This window comes from Sebastes fasciatus, chromosome 2, assembly GCF_043250625.1.
Source record: "Sebastes fasciatus isolate fSebFas1 chromosome 2, fSebFas1.pri, whole genome shotgun sequence".
Lineage (NCBI taxonomy): Eukaryota > Metazoa > Chordata > Actinopteri > Perciformes > Sebastidae > Sebastes > Sebastes fasciatus.
The window spans coordinates 9,935,311-9,953,150 of record NC_133796.1 but is presented as its reverse complement, the minus strand read 5'-3'; the positions used below and the strand labels follow the sequence as shown (position 1 = coordinate 9,953,150).

The 17,840-nt window shown below is 40.9% G+C and overlaps 1 protein-coding gene across 7 annotated transcripts in view; it reads left to right on the top strand.

Moving 5' to 3' along the window:
• kif13ba (kinesin family member 13Ba) overlaps positions 1 to 11,397 on the top strand; it is a 49,445-nt gene extending 38,048 nt beyond the window's left edge. For 4 of the 7 annotated variants that reach the window (XM_074661161.1, XM_074661167.1, XM_074661153.1 and 1 more), the window contains 4 exons: positions 677 to 807; positions 1,025 to 1,081; positions 2,629 to 3,241; positions 3,458 to 11,397. In XM_074661161.1, the coding sequence (XP_074517262.1) occupies positions 677 to 807; positions 1,025 to 1,081; positions 2,629 to 3,241; positions 3,458 to 3,663 (1,007 nt within the window). In that variant the 3' untranslated portion in view covers positions 3,664 to 11,397. The remainder of the gene's footprint in view (positions 1 to 676; positions 808 to 1,024; positions 1,082 to 2,628; positions 3,242 to 3,457) is intronic. The other 3 variants (XM_074661174.1, XM_074661190.1, XM_074661183.1) reach the window with 3 other exon arrangements.
• Positions 11,398 to 17,840: the final 6,443 nt, after the last annotated feature.

Here is a 17,840-nt window from a genome sequence, read left to right as displayed (position 1 = left end):
TTCATCCGGGTTCATCCATTTCTACTACATTCTAATCTCAATAATACTTTGAGCTTAATCATGAGATTCCACTTCTTCTGTTTGATGTTGCCAAAAATACTGCAATTCCTGTGTGTCATTGTTTGTGTAATTAAATGCTGGGTCTCTGCTCTCTTCCGCATCCTTCCCAGCAAAAGTGATGTGTCATATCTCTCTTCCTACCTGCTCCTTTTGGTGTCCCTTACATCCATTTCTGTAGTCTTCTTTGTCTAATGCAGTGCTTTGAACTTTTTTCTCCTCTCTTCTCATATTCATTACCAAAGCTTTTCAGTGTAATCAATCTGAATATTTCTGTTTCATAGTGATTTCTTGTTCATATCAGAATTCATGTTACTGTGATGTGCTTTAGATTAATTCCGTTCACAAAATGAACAGAATTAATATTATTTTAGTAATTTCTGCTTCCAGTGATTTGGATGTGTTTTAATCACATTGTGTGTGTTGGTGTGCCCGATAGCCAGTCTTCTTCTGTCAGTCTATCACTGTGTTGGGGTTATTTGCCATTTTCTGGACTCGCTTTCAACTTTCTCTCTTAATCTTTCACACCTCCTCTACCTCCCACACCTTGCTCCTCTTTCCTTGCCTCTTTCCTCTCCTCTTCCTCCTCTCTCACCTCCTCGCCCCACCCCTCCCCCAGGTCGTTCAGGACTTGCTGCCTCTTATCTTTCAGTTAAGGCGCTGGTTCCTCAGATGCCCAAACTGCTCAAGTCTCTGTTTCCAGCGCGAGACGAAAAGAAGGAGCTGAGACCATCGCCACACAACCAGCAGGTCAGCAGAGCTCAGTACAGCCCAGAATACTCAGGTCTTTATTTAATGGTGTGAATGGTGGAGCGGGGTGGGATTCAGTTATTCTTGCTGAAGGAATAAAGATAGCTAGACTGGTTCAACTAGTACATGTCAAGCTCTGGCAGCAAGTTGAGAGTACAGGAATGCATATATGTGCAAGTGTTGTCATGTCATGACCGTGTTTGTCGTTACTCGGCAGCATGTTCCTCGCATCATGACATCAGGAGGGGACGACAATCGGGTCAAGGCTGAGACGGTGAGATTGTGGCTCGGTCCACCTTCCACTCACAAGTTTCTGTTGTTTGATCTCCACTTTTAGCTCAGATTGTGTTTTATGTAACAGTTGGATTTGATCAATGTGGGGTTTTGTTTTGTGCCAAAACATTACAAAAAATGTTAAAGCTTGGGTCGGTAATGCTGAGAAACTAGCAAGCGTACACTAGATTTTTAAAATGATCCAACCGAAAAACAGTGTTGCCAACTCTTTTCCTATGAAAGTAGCTAGCAGCACTATCTCCAAAAGTCTCTAAATCTAGAGAGAAAGGCGGCAACACTGACTGTCCATCCCTTCAGGCCCCCCCTCCAAAGCCACTCCCCCAAAATTATCATTATGAATGTAAACATATATCAAATATAACAAAAAATGTACCTGAACAGCACTACCAACCCTACCTTTTAATATTTAGTCATTTGTAATTTGATCAAGTAATTGGTTTGTGGATGTAGTTTTCAACAGTATTACAAGACGTAGTTATATTCAAGCTGCACAACACTGACCCCAATTTCAATCTGGGGTCACTCTGGACATGAGATTGTCTACAGCGGTCACATTAAAGTGTCACTGTTTAGTACTGCTCCCCTATAAATGTTGGGGGACTGACAGAGATGGTGAAGCAGCAGAGGCTGAGATGATCCTGAATTTTAGACCATAGTGTTGGCCAGAAACACTGGATCTTACACCTCCAATAATGCAGACAACGGTATCTGGCTGTTAGACCCTTTCTGCTTGGTAAATACCCACGTCTTTTAAACTCCATGCCCCCAGTTTGTACCACACGCTTTCTGTTATAGCAGAGATAACCCTGTTAGTAAAGTTACCCTGATGACATCATTATGACATCACTGGGATTATTTTTCTTATTAGCTCCCCTAAAGCCTTTCACATGCCGAGACAAGTAGTACTCAACACGGCGAGTAAACATGCCTTCATATGTAAAATTGTTGGAGTACCCCTTTAATTTACAGTTCTGGTCCCACATTGGTTCTTGATCTGGTTCAGTTTGCAGTAACGTAAATGTGTATGTGGTTTTGTTCCTAAGACATTTTCATGTATTTACTCATTAGCCCAAAGGGCGACTGTGCTGTCAACCAGTATGTGTCTGCAAATGTCAATGTTTTCATGCTGCACATAACAGACGCCAGACTAAAAGGAGTAGTTTGGGTGTTTTGAAGTGGGGTTGTATGAGGTATTTATCCGTAGTCAGTGGTGAGCCTGGCCGAGCTTTTTAGGTGGCTAAAACACGTTCACAGCAATGCGTTGCATAGCCTCCATGCTGGTACTCTTGTCTGCCCTCACAAGCTGGGGGCGTGCCGACCATCATCCACACTGACTATGGATAAGTACCTCTTACAACCCCACTTCAAAACACCCAAACTATCCCTTTAAGAGCCCCTGTTTGGTCCAAAGGCTGACTGTGACATTGTAGGGAAGTTGATCATTATTGATGATGGTTGTTTTGTTGTTTTGCCTTGCATGCTCTCGTCCGTCCCTCTGTTCCCGTGGCAACCGTTGGTTTCCTGTAGACTGCTGTCCTACGGCCCCCAACCAAAGACAGACGGGCAGAGTTCCCAGAAGTCCCTCCTCTTCCCGTGCATGACCCGCATGACATCACCCCCCTCAGCCCCCTCAGCCAGTCATCAAGCGGCTACTTCTCCAGTAGTGTTTCTACAGTCACCCTGTCTGACGTTCTCCAACCTTCCTCCTCGTCTTCCTCCCTCCTGGCTGCCGAGACTACGTTACCCACAACCCACCAGCAGCAGGGCGCTGACAGGAACGATGTTGTAAATTCTCCTTCTCAGTGTGGCACCAAGACGGCCGCCGTCGTCGCCGCTCCGCCCGCTCCGCCCGCTCCGCCCGCTCCCCACAGCTCGGCCAATCACAACAACGTCACTGCAGACAACTCCTTCTCTGAACACAAGCTGGTTAACTCAGGAGGAGGAGGAGGAGAAGGCTTTGAGAGGCTGGAGATCTTTGTGGACGATGAAGAGCATAGCCATGATGACGTGCTGCCTGATTGGCTGACAGAAGGCGCGTATGTTACAGTAGGAAGCAATAAGGCCGGGACAGTGCGTTACGTGGGAACGACGCAGTTTGCTGAGGGAGTGTGGGTCGGGGTGGAGCTGGACACCCCTGTAGGTAGGTACACGGTTAAAGGGACAGGTCACCCAAATTACACAAATACACGAGAAACCACTTCATCAAGCGTTTAAAAAGATAACCTTACTATACTGTAGTGTTGTAATAGTCACAGATACTTCCTGAATGATCAGTTCAGCTGAGCCATGATTGGCTATAATAAAATGCTGAATGACTTCCGACTAGCGGTGATGACCCTTTATTTTCTCCCTGCAGGTAAAAACGACGGTTCAGTAGGAGGTCATCGGTATTTCCACTGTAAACCGGGTTACGGGGTGCTGGTTCGCCCAGACCGGCTGTCCTGCCGCGATCGGACCAGCCGGCGCACGGGAGACTTCACCGCTCCCGCCCACGTCCCCGTCTTGAGAGGAGAAGCCATCGTTGCCCGCCGGGGGGAGAACCGCAAGTCCTGGAGCAGTTGAGACAGGGAGGGTAGGAGCTGGATGGGAGAGATGAACTCCCCACAGCCTTCCTCCTCCTCCTCCTCCTCCTCCTCTTCCTCTTCCTCTCCTCCCAGCTATGCAACAGGCTCACACTCATCAGAACTGACTTACTGCCCTCCCCTCCTACACTTTGAAACTACACTCACTACATTACTACAAGTAATGAAGTAGAATAAAGACAATGAAGAGACCATTCAGGACGAATGCAAGTAAGTTGATGAAAGACTATGCAGAGTATATAGAGGTCCGTGGAAAGGACTATTTATCATGTGGGAAGATAATGCTAAAATGAATTGCGGTCAATGGGAAGACTGCCGAGAGTGAATGGAAGTCAGTGCAGACTTTGTCGTTATTAGGAGTGTCGGAGCTCTGCCGGGGGGGGGGGGGGCGTGGATCGGACGCTGCAGACTGGATGATTTGCCTCAGAGATTCTTGCTGAGCTGATATACAGGGATGCAAACTCGTCACATTTCAGGCAGGAGTCACTTTTTTTGATCTTAGTTCACATCTGAGAATATATTTTAAACTTGGAGGGCATTTTATAGTCCAGAAGAAACACTTCTAGAATGAAAAGTCTTCATCTTTTCCAGTTGGATGCTGGCTGGTAATCACAGCTACTAGAAATTTAAGATCAAAAGATAGTGTATGGCCATTCTGATTTATAACCACATTCTTCTAGCTGAAAATACTGTCAAAATAGACAATATTGAATTGTCCTTTAGTGTTTCTTTGGCATTTTTATCCTCCCTCCACATCTTACTATCATATGTGCTTCACGTTCTTTGTGAATGAGGAAGCAGAAATGATCAAATTCGATTTTTAGACACTTTTTTTTTAGTCTTTTTTTTTTTTTTTAACCATGCCATTCCTACTTTGTGACAATGTGTTTGCATCCCTGGATATGACGTCTCTACCCGGTAGTCCTGAGACTCTATGTCCCAGAATCCCCTGCTCCGGCTGCCACTCCCCTGAACTTTCTACGTCTCCAGACTGACACCTCATTATTTGAGACTCATCTTCCATTTCCTGGACTCCTTTTCTTTTAAGATAGATCCTCCCAGAATGTGCCTTCACCATGGCTTGGTTTGCATTTGTTTTTGTTTTTCGGTGTATTTAATTTCTGCTAGCTGTGTTTGAGTTTTAAGAGAATGCCTTGTGCTAAGTGTGAGGTGATCTCAGGGACTGCAGAGGGGAAAAGACGAGGAGGGGCGTGTCTGTGTGTGTGTGTGTGTGTGTGTGTATGTTTGTAAATGTTGTACAGTGTTGCCCTGCGTGCACAAAATGAGTTCATATTGTCGTGTCGATGTTGAAGAATATATGTGTAAAGCAGGAAAAGTTGTGTCCCTGTTGGACAAAGCCACTATGGGAGCAAGCTGTTTGTACTGGGAGGCTTTAAAAGTCGATTTTTGCACTGGAGACGTTGGATAAGAAGCATCTGTATGTTAGCAGAACGTGTCTGTGGTCACGGTGCAGCGAGACAGAGAGGTAGACGAGCGTAAACAGGTTATACTAGTAATGTGAAAGTAGTTGTTGGTGATCTTAAAGTAGAGTATATTTTCCATCTGGATGTCTGTACTTGAAGCCGGTTTGCTGGTTGTCCTCTGTGACTGACATTTGGACACCAGGGGGCGCTGTAGTACTCTGGTGGAGTTGGTGGGAATAGGCATGTGTATGTGTTGAGGAAGAGAAAGTGAGATGGACACGCCGAAGGAACCTCTGCTGGGTGTTTCACGCTTCAGAAGAGAATTGATTTGCTTCTATGCATTTGATCTGTTTTTAAAGGAATCTAGTCTTTATTTGCTAAATGACTGACACAACTGGGAGGACGAGCTGTACGTTTTGGGAAAGTATTGAACAAGAAAGACTGATTGAACATTCCTGGCACGTCTGTGGCAGACTTTGGGATTTTTTTTTTTATTAGCTTTTTATTGAACATTTCATTCCAGAGGGACTTTAACATTTTACACTGACCTTATTGTTTGTGGAAAAGCATTAGCAATACACCACAGCACTGTTTCATACTTTATGTATACATTAATACGTGAAGGATGTAGACTGAATACACATGTGCTGCCAATACTTTTCCATAAGTTAAAGGGGCACTCCACTCATTTTTTTTACCCATGAGGTTGGAGTTGGGTCGATTTCCAGTTTTGCCGGTTCAGTCCGGTGTACGAGCTTACACCGGTTTGATTTTATGCCAACCGGTTGTACCGGCATTTGTCATTATGACACGTTCAACAAATGAAAAAGTAGCTGACATCAGCAACCTTTGCCGACGGAGTCACGGTGCAAAATCCAGCTTGTGTTGCATAAGTAATAAGCAATATGACAACGTGGTTTACATAATATTATGTTTGTTTATAAACGGACTAACAGAGCCATTAGTGTCTGTCAGGCCAGCGAGCCGGGGGGCGGTGACATCACACCGGCAACGTGAAGGAGATCAAATTTCAGTAGAGGTGGGAGGGCGAAGGGGCACACGTTGTTGGTTTACTAGAAAGTTCATGTGTTTTTTGGGGTGACGAGACAAGTCAACAAGAGGGAGAGAGAGCAAGCGTGCGGCTGATGAGGAGTATGAAGTTATCAGTACCGTTATAGCTGTGAACATAGCAGTGCAGTGTGTGTACAGTTTAGGCTGTCGGTGCTACAACTCCTCAAGACCCAAGCCAAGTTCCCGCGTCTTGCTTGCCACCTGCTGATTAACGTGAAGGGGGTTAGCCCCCAAGCTAGCGACAACAACAGCCCAGGCTCACTTAAGGTGGGCTGTTAAGGTGGACCATTTATTCACATTTAGTGATAAGCGGCTGCTGAGTCAAGTGTGACACCTAGTGGTCAAATTCGGTAAACCGGTCCGGCCCAACCCTACATGAAGTTTAGTTTACTCCTCATAAGGAGTACTACTCGGCCTGTTCAAACAGTTGTATAATGTCTTCTGTAGCTCTGGGGGAGCTTTATAAAGTTTGAGAAAGTAACCCTGATGATGTCATCAGGGTTATTTAAAAGCAAAGTAGCCTTTTAACACACTAGATTAAGGTCAGTGTAAAGTGTTTGGTTTGAGTCCTCCTGAGTTGGAGCGATGCTGTCTCACCGAGTGAGCAATAGGCATGTGCTGATGGGTTGATTTGATGATGGAAATGTAATATTTCATCATCACTTGGTTAATTTAGTATCATGTCTCATTTACAAGTTCTTATTCTATACCTGAACATGCTGTTATATGCTGTTTCTATAGTGGGATTCAGTTTATCCATGTATACTAAGGAGTCTATACAGATTTGTGATGCGATGACGCATACATATGAACACATTATCTGGAATACGCCGTGCATGTAAACGCACTCAGTATGTCCAAACTCTATCATCTTTATGGATACAATACGTTTCCTTTTTATCATACGTCTTCTTAATTCGAGAGGCCTGAATTTACTATTTATATTTAAATGCTAGTAAACATGCATTTATCGCATGAAAATAGATTTTTTTTTTTATTTTAATAAATATTGCACAAATGATTCCATGAAAATTGCTGCTATTAGCATTGTAAATCTACCTGTAAATGGATCAGTTGATTTATCTAACACTCTGTATCTCTTACTGTATACTAGATTGAAATTCAATATTTTCTTTTTTTGTTTTTTAATCCCAGATGGAGAAACTAAAGTCAGCGCTTTGGCGCTTTTGGTTATATTTTTAATATGAAGCAGTAAAATTTCTCAAAAGATAAGGCACTTTGTCGTGTGAGCCTCGAAGGTGATATGGGAGTAAAGGTTGGGATATATTCTGGGTGACAAAATCACTCCTGCGTTGTTTTGAAGAGGAAATATAATGTTGGAATTGCATTGAAGTTGAAGTATGAGACAATATATCACCATAGTGTAGTTATATTATCTGTGTATTTATTATCTGGCCTTAAAGCCCGGGACCCTGGAGTCCTCTGATTGGTTGGTTGGTTACTGTAGGTGGCTGTCTGGTATGTTATTGGTTGGCTAATTGTGAAGTGGTTCGTAGGTTGGACTCCTGTTTTTTATAGTAATGTGGTTCATAACAGTTTTGTGGTAATGAAGGAAGAGAGTCCAGTTTTCTTGTGTATTCTGTGTGTTTGTTTGTGTGTGTGAATGTTGGGTGGACCTGGCTTTGATTCAGTTGTGTCTGCGAGTTCTTGCTAAGATGGGAAATGACCACCAGCTGCCACTTTACTTATTATAGTCAGGACTTAGAGCAACAACACCCTCCCTGCTCTCTTGATAAATTTAAAATTCCCGTCTCTCTGTGGCTGGTGTACTTTCCCGTCCTGGTCTCAGCTCGGGGGCGCTGTTATAGGGGGTTTGAGATCACTTCAGGCTTCCGGATGTCCCTTTATGTTACTGTGCCTCAGAAACCATGTGACCATGTATCTTCCGCACACACACTGTTTTCATATCGCTTCAATTCCTTTGCACAAAAAAGTCTCCAGAGGAGAAATGGAAGAGTTCATTTCTGGAAACGCTTGTATATGTAGGAAGAAAAAATACAACCTGATCTTATTTTATAATCCAGTGTTCTCAAGTTACCTGTTCTTTAAATTATACTGAAATTGTTTTAAATTTGTTTTCTGCTTTCAATTCAATATTCTTCAGCCGTACTCCATCACTCAACTACCTTTTCAAGTAATAATATGACAGGTGGTTAAATCGGGAGCTATTATTTTACTTGGCAGAGCTAAGCTCATGGTGGTAACATGGTGGTAATAAGCGACTTGGTTACCATAGAAACATGTCTTTTTCTTCCAGCACACATCTTCCTCCATAAATCTCATATATATGCATTACTTTAACAGATTCAAGGCCTTTACACACCCGGGGGGTGTGACGAATAAACAACACAAAAATGCAAAATACTCGCCTGTGAATATTATATGTATTATATGACAATTTACCATCTTGGTTCGGACTACGGAGCCTCCGTGTTGTTGTTTTATAATCCTTATAAATATAGAGTGACATATTTTTGTTGGCAAACCAGGAAATTAGCATCACCCTGGTCCCCTCGACAAAACGCCAAAGGGATTGATCCATTGGGTTTTGGATTACTGCAGAAAATAAACTCTGTGGCAAACAAACATTTATGATACTAACTCGTTTTGTTACATAAGATAATCTCCACAATTGAACACCACTTTTATGATTTTTGAAGTGTGAATGCAATCGCCAGAAGTAAAAAGCTAACTTTAGGCTATAAACAAACTACACCACGGTCGCATGAACGCGAGTATACACAACGAGGCTGTGAAGGCAGACGTGTTGGCGTGATGACATTTTGTAGTTTTTATTTAGCCACTTGTTAGCAACTGCCTTTTTTAAGACATATAAAAGCTTCAAAATGTGGGATATTTACTGACGTATTTTATATCATAGAGCAAAACGTTAAAATCTCTTCAGCTTGTGTTAACCACAGACATTATTTCAGACATCTAACTAAAAACCTATTAAAAAAAACCATTGACTTCCAGAAGAGGGAACCGGAAGTGCTGAAATGCTAACTCATTTCTGGGTTTTAGGACTCATGGTGTACGGTCTAAGACCTGCTCTATATATAAAGCGTCTCGAGATAACTTCTGTTATGATTTGACACTATATAAAAATAAATTGAATTGAATTGAATTGAAATCCTGCAGCGCTCTATAGGCGCAACTCAACTGGGTCCACACAATGGGATTGATCGTATATTTGAACTGCGTGGCTTGCCATAGTTGATGCCTTTATTCGCAGTGCGAAAGCTCAGAAAAATCAACCTCGTTCCAAAAGGAATGTACGTCGCTTTTTCACCGTGTAATATTTGCGTTCTGTGCGAAAGTCCTCATGACAAAAAAATGTTAATTCGCACTAAAAATAACGCTGCCGGTGTGTAAAGGCCTTCAATGTGACGCTGACATTAGATAGAAAAAGTGCAGCTCATGTGCTGCTTGGTGCACAAACAGCCATTTCAATAAGGAACTGTAAAAAGAGAAAACTAGCATTGTAATAATAACTGTTTTGCTCAGAATGGATTTAATGTTGTAACTTGATTTCAGTGGTCTTCACCTCTGCCACTGTAGAGATTAGAGCAAAGCCAGAAGTGTTATTTATGTGACTGTATCAACCATAAGAACCACATTCTGTTTTATTTCTATTGATGTGATTTGAGCATCTTCATATTGATCTGTATGAATCTTCAGCCCTTCAGAATGTTTCTCTCTTTTTTTTTTGTTATTTTATTTTTGTTGGTTTTCTTTTCTTGTAAATGCTTCTGTTTTGCTCAGATAGATTTGGTCCCATATCTTTGTTGCATTCACCTTCCCGTGTAGCTCTGTGGGATAACCGGTCTGGAGCAACATGTCTCTCTGCCTTAATGTGGCCTTCAACCTGGAGCCAGACTGGTTTCTAGCAGGAACAATCCCAGCTCTCTACTAAACACATCACTGCTGTACTATAAAAACTGAAATGTACTGTGCTATTATTTAACAGGATCATTCCAAAAAAAACACATAAACCCATATACTATTTAAAAAAAGTTATCATCTGAGGTAGGTCATTTGGTCTCAGCTGCTGTCAGGTTTTAAAGACATCAAAAGGGATTTTGGAATAAGATTTTCACTCCTGTATTACTGCCTCACTGGAAGGAAGGTCATGGTGTCGCCCCCTGGTGGCCGCTGTCACACCTCAGTCAAAAAAAGGCCTGACTTCCACACAGGGAATTTTATATATATCGCCATCAAAATCAGTGGATTTACAACCCGCTGCTACCCTCCTGACAGCTTCTACCTACTCTCATTACACCACCAGATCTGAGATCTCTTTTAAAAATATTTGCCCTGCAGAAAAGTAGTTGGCTTGATTTTTCTATTTGCCAGGCACTACAACATATTTTCCTGCCTCAGTAGTGAGTGTTCACCTTTTTTACTACCTCTCTCTCTCTCTCTCTCTCTCTCGCCTGTCCAGAGTGTTCTGCCAACTTCTTCCCTGAGGCCTTTTAGTAGCTGACAGTCGTAACCTGCTTCACAGCCAGATCACTTTCTGTGTGTTCTCAATTATTATAGAATAAACCACACAAACGAGCAATACGTGGCTGTCGGGTGACGAAATGCAGCCTTGTTGCAGGGGTTTTATTTTTTGGTAAGGAACGATTATTACAACAGCCGGGTTCCAGGAAAACGTTCAGATACAACTTCTCTTCTTGGTGCATTTTAAAGGCAGTTGGTATCAACGCAATGTTGCATTAAAAATGTCCTCGGTACCAGCAGCCATATTTAAGTGAGCTGTGTAATAATGGAAGGCTAATAGGAGCTTAAGGAGAGGGCTTGGTGCTTGCTGATGCAGGGAGTTTTAATAGAAAAGCCCCTCCATGCAGGCCCTGTAACCTTTCACACATTCAGCTGTTTGAATAATCGGACATGGGTTTAAATACCGCGGCCTCGGCCCGGTCAACAGTATTACTATATCATCCTAACCAATCATTATCAATTGTTTGTTTGCTACTGTTGATTCTGTGGCACGGGTTTGCCTTGATGTGTCATTTGTATGTGTGAGTGCACAGTTGGAGTGGTTGTTCTATCTATGTATGTATGTATGTGTATATATGCGCATATTAAGACTTATAAAAAGACAAATCTGAGCACAAGTTTGGGTTTTGATTAATTTAATTGTTTGATGTAATTCTATGCTGCAATCCAAAGAATAAACATGTATTATAATACATTTATAATTTTCTTTTTTTTTATCATCTGAACAGTAATCTGGTAAGAAAAAATAAAAAAAGGAAGATTAAAAGAGTATTTTGTTCTTTTTTTTTTTTTTACCAAACTGATTAAACGGTTAACGGTCACCTATTATGCAAAATGCACTTTTCCATGTCTTTTAAACATCAATATCTGTCCCCAGTGTGTCTACAGGCCACCATAGTATCATAAAAGACCATCCTCTCTCTTTTTCTCCTCCTCCGTTTGTCCGGAAATGGGTGCAGAAAAAAAATTCGCTTTTTTCCTTGTATCTTGACGTCATTAGGGAATGCAAGTCACGTAAGGGTTTCCTGGTCGAACCAGAGAGAACCTTCAGTAGCTGACCCCGGCCCACAGCGCGTCACTGTCTCTCCTCCTCAACCTAACTTGAGCAAAGTAGCTCCCTACAGTTAGTCTGCAAGAACCAGCAGAACCGTCTTCATGTACTCCCATCATCTAAATATAACATGTTCATTCACAAAGGCTTTATGTAATTACACTGTTTAAACAGATGATATTTATATATTATATATATTTGATGTCATGCATGTAGCAGAGTACAGGTAGTAAATAGTGACTTGTAAGCAACACAACACATTTCTGTTTCACAGTCAAACTTTATTTGAGTTGACAGATGACAATATTAATTATTCACAGCATTTGTAATCATCCCACCTGTTAGTTAGTTATTTTAACATGGTACAGGAGAAAGTCTTCAGCTCTGGTAAGCTAAGCTCCGGTGGTCTGTAGTCATGGTAACACAGAGACAGCTACTACTGTAAATAATATACCATTACTCTGATCTTCCATACATTTATCTTTTAGCAGAAATAATGAACTGACCACTGCAGAGCTGTGGGAGACTGATGCAGCTCGTAGTGTTATGAGTTTTACTTTTACCAAAAACTGACAAATAATAGCAGCTCTAAAGGTAAGTGGTAACTGATGTTAAAGAGGACCTATTATGATTTTGTGCTTTTTCCTTTTAATGTGTTGTATAGTGTTTTTTGCATGTAAAAGGTCTGCAAAGTTACAAAGTCCACAACAAAGGGAGTTACTCTCCCCCACAGAAACACTGCTCCTGAAATGCCTCATCTTTGGGGCTATAACACATGCGCAGTAAAATCTGGCCTGCACTCGCCGAAATTGAGCAAATCGCAATGCACGACCGCAGCTTCAGTTACACTGCGCATGTGTTATACCCCATACCCCAAGAGCCATGTCCGCCCGTGACCCATCCTCCTTTCCATAGGCCTTGAAATGCCTCGCTTGAAGTTTTTTTCCGTAACGTGGTGATGTCACCAAGTAACATATTTGCATAACACCTGCCTAGTGGCTAGTTTGGAACTCCCTCAAATAAAGCTAGTTAGAGCGGAGCTGGAGCAGAATCCGAAGAGTTTGGTTCGGGGGGGGTTCAAACACAGCGTTTCAGTGTTTTTTTAACATTACAGCATGTAAAACATGTTCTTGTAGAAACCCAACATACAAGTATGAACCTGAAAAGGAGCATAATAGGTCCTCTTTAATGCCGTTTGGTTATTTTAGTTTTTCATTGTACCTTGGTGAGTGTGAAAAGGTTGCTTTTCTCCCTTTTCACTGGGCCCTGTTCCACAAAGTGTTTTGTGTCTGCTTAGTTGTTTATTTCAGTCCAATATTTCAGTTTAATTGATACCATGTCAAACTTGTTTAGTTTGTTTTGTGGGTTCATAGGATTTTGTTGTCCAGCCAGGTTTGTTGATCAACTGCTCAGCAGCTCAATCAAGGAAAGTGCCAACAGGTTTGCCTCATTATGTCCTCTTAGCAGGGAGCGGCTGGGCTCTGATAACATGTAAGGTGAGATGGTTCTGCAGGAAATGATATTCTACAATGGTTGGTGGTCTCATTGGTATGTGTGAGTGCCCCTAGATAGATTGAGATGCCAGCAGTAACTTAAAGATCTTGTATTAATGGTCTGTTCATTATTGTGTGTGAATTTGGATGCTTGCTCAGTTTAGCTCCCCCCTATACTTACCTGGTCAGGTGGTAGGTTCCAGTTAGGTGAGGCTGAGAAACAAACCAAAAACAAACCAAGACACGCTGCATGGACTCAGATCACTTTTTATTCCCTTGTAAATAGAATATCAATAAAAACACACCTTAAAAATAACAAATAAGGTTTATCCAACAGATGAAAAAGTAACAAAAGGCATATGTAGATTCTCTACATAGCGATTACAGAACAGTCTACCGTCCAAAAAAGGCACTAAATCTTGAAATAGAAAAGAACGAGGGGATCAAAATCAATTCAGAGTGATACAACAAACGTCCTGCTGAGGTTTGATATTCATCATCCTATAGAGAATTATTAAATCGTTTATTGCCAAAATGAAATGGAAACCACTCAGAAGGTTTTAAAAAACTTATTTTTTTTACATGACTGATAAAATGTTTGAACCATTTCTTTTAAGTAGTATTTATTTACAGTCATGGGCTGATTTAAAGGGGGACATTAAGACTGGAACATCTACATTTTATGTTGAATGAATGGATGATTTTTTCACCTAAATTAAAATAAAAACAGCATTTTGGAATTACAACTCTTCAACCGTTATCTTGTGTATTCACAACATTGACGAAGGTTAAGAGACCAACAAACGGCGACGTTCAGTCCTGAGGCGTTAACTGACTGAAACCACACTGACACCACGCTTTCTCTTTGTTCACACAGCAGATCTCAGATCAGATCATTAGCATGTTCATCAACGTGCAGCCTAATTCTGTCATACTAACAGCCCAGTGTGCCAATCCAAACAGTGAGACTAATATTTACTGTACTGTCTGTGTAAAGGGACGGGCGGATATCGCCAGAGGAAGTTAGATTTGGCAGGAGAAAGACAAATGTCATCAAGATATAGTCAACACCAGGGATCTGACACATCGGCCGCTTTGTTCCAGTGAAGATGGAAGCTCGTCCCTTTTAAACTAAACAGTACACCACTAACAGTACAGCAAGGCAACAGAGGGCTGAAGGCAGAAACTGCATTTTAACCAGCAAAAAGACACAACATGCTGACCTCAATACTGTCAGAAACAAAGTGCACATGAGTAGCCTGACACAGTGCTGAATCCAACTGGAAGAACAAATGCTTTCTATGTCATTTATGGAAAAAAAAACAAAAAAAAAACGGGTGTTTACTGTGTTTCTATTTCATGATAAATTTGACTTATTATGCATTTCAAGTTGATTATAATAAGAATAAACACTTTAAAAACACTTTTTGTAGAAGAAAAGGTACGGAGCCAATTTAGGGTTCAAAAACTGAAAGCAAAATGAAATGAAAAGATCTGAAAAATAAGAAACACGATAAAACTTTTCTCATCATGGATGTGTGTTTTTGTTTTCGGTCTCATTTTAATTCTCTTATGGTTTTCATTTCTTTTTCCTTTCAGATTTTTTTTGGCTCCAAAATGACACTTAATAAACTACTCGTTTCATTTCACATCAATTTGCCGCTTCAGAACTCCAAAGTACGACTTCGTGAGACGACCACGAAGGCAGCAAAACTGAAATGCTTTAAAAATCCTGAAATAATCTCAGAACAGCACGTTGTCTTAAATGAACCCAGAGATTCACTTCAGAAAGGCTTCTGCTTGGCAGATTTAAAAGAAAATTAAAAAAAGAAACATGTTCTCTAACCCTTAGTGGGGTAGTATATTTAGATATTTTGGTGTAAAATAACTCAAACAGATGACGGGAAGCTACATCACACTGACTAATGATGCCTTTACAAAATGCTTAAAGCAAAAAGACACCTGGGACAGCTGTGCTGCCGTACAATTAAAGAGACATTCCACCACAAAACTTTAATTCTCACAGACGTTCAATCTGAAACCAACACTGACGGGTTGTGTTAGTATTCCACCAGGATGAGGGGGACATATTTTTATAAGTGGAAGCAGGAGCTTATGAATGATATATTCTTTCTTTTTGAAGTGGAATTTCCCTTTATGTTCAAACTTAATATTTATTGGCTCAAGTTCGAGAAGGAATTTCCCTTTTTTAGAGGACACTGACGTTTCTGTTGTCCCAGATCAGCCAGCGAGCCGTCTTTTACAGCCTCATCACAGTTTGCCGCCAGTCTCCTCTGAATAAATCAGCTCTACAGTTACTTTCACTCTCGACTGTCTAAACCTTGATTCACATTGAAGCAGCTGCGGAGGAACCTGCGGGGGGTAGCTTATAGCTGACGGTGGAGGAGGGGGGGGGTAACGTGAGGTATCTGTGTCGAGTTCTGAACTCTGAACTAGTAGCTTAGCCTGTAAAGCACCTGGTGATGAACGATGATGATGATGAACCGGTTTTTAAATGAAGCCACTGTAGCGTTGGCCGTTAACAGAGCATCATGTGCTTTCCTGCATTGGTTCTGATATAGAGATATAGTGTGTACAGCCATTGTGGAAGTCCTGATCCTGTGTTATTAATACACTGAAATAAATAAGGCACTTTAACTAAAAAAACCCATACAGTAACAACATTACTGGAATTATTCTGGATAGCTGGATCACCTAACAAACTCCAGTATTATTTACTTTTTAACTAGTGAGAAAGTGTTTAGAGTCAGTAGTTAATGTGTCACACTACACAGTAAAGTATAAGCTAACTACACTTATGCAAACAGAAAGGAGGTGGATACCACTTTCAATGTCTGATAGAATTACAGCTACCGAACTTGAACATTAACTTTCAATATCCTTAAAATGTAGTTTTCAATTGCACTTAGCTTTTTTTTTCATATTCAAATTGGATCTGTGTAATGTGAACGGGAACAATTATCATCCAACGCTATATATTCACCTCATCTTTTTGTCTCTTTTAGCTCATTGTTTTGGTTTTTCTAGCCCGCAAACTCCACCCTCATTAAAACTTGTTTCCGGCCGTTAGCCGTCGTGTGTTTTAGCTTGTAGCTCTGCGTACTTATGCGAATCAACCAGATGTTCATTCATTCCTATGGGGAACCTCTATGATCTCCATGAAAAAATTTTACTTTTGCGGCAGATGACGGACAGACACTCTGTGCCACGCTAACTTCCTGTGAAACTTCCGTAAAGAAATGCTTTTTCTTGCGTTGAACACCAGGGGGGCGTAATCTGTATGCTATACGGACACAAAACGATGTGGAAACGAGGCGTAAACTCCCCGTACGCTACCTGCCCAGCACCAAACAGCAGACTAATAAAGTTAGCAACGAGCTAGTGAATATAGCGGAGCATTTAGCAGCTTATTCTGGGGTTGGTGGAGACCAAAACAGAGCTAAAAGACAGTGAATATCTGATCTGCTGGATGTCGAACACATTAGTATTAGCAACTTTATAAGGTGTTAATATGTCACTGCTGCTAAAAATGTAACTAATGCTGCTTTAATGTACACACATCTCGAACTTTACCCAAAAAACAAAGTGTTTGAAAGACGTAAATACGGTGCGTACTATAGTGGGATGTATAACAGCAAGCGAAAAATGTTTCCTGATAAATTAGTGAATGAAAATGTGTTTTTTTTAAAGAAAATTTGAGTGTTTAAGACAAAATGTATGTGTTTTCTCATCCAACCAGTTATCAGACTGTGGTCCAAAAGGCTAAAAAAAAGGGGAAAACCTGATTTAATAATTCCTTGTCGGGATGGAGATTAACAAAAATGCAGAAGAAGACTTCTACAATGGCTGTACGGGGATAAATATTTCTTGATTTGACTTCATTTTCTCTAAAGAACACTTCTTGCTGTGGTTGTTTCACTTGAATCCAACTCACTCACTAATTCTGAACTATTATCTTTCTGAGAAAAAACAAATCATTTTCTCTCCCTACTGCCTCTCTGGTCTGTCTGTCAGTCATTCACACTGATCAATCGAATGTCTAAACAGCAGGGACTCTAAGCACCATGATATTGATCCAATAAAGTGTCATTTAAAACGAAAATACAATTTTAAAGGTTGACAGTGTGTGTTTAAAACACATGGCATATCGAGCACAAACACGGATATACCTAAAAAAAAAAAAAGGAAATGCATTTTCCCTTGCAATAATTTGACACATCTGATGCATCTTTGATTAGCATATCTCTAATACACAGCTCCATCCGTGACTATCATCATCACACACTCAGAAAATACACAAAAATTCAAAACTTAATACTTTGGCTAATGCTTCACTCACCTTTCACCAACAAGAAAGACTCATACTGATAGTTTCTCTCATCTGAAGCTAATATGTCTAGATACTGTAAATAGAAATGGACCAGGGTACATATATATATATATACACCCCGCAGTTTATATAATATACTGTATATATACGTATGTGTGTGTATGCATACATACATGTGTAGTATATGTACGTTACACTTTAATCGGTAGTATCTACCTCCGAAACTGACTGATCTGTATT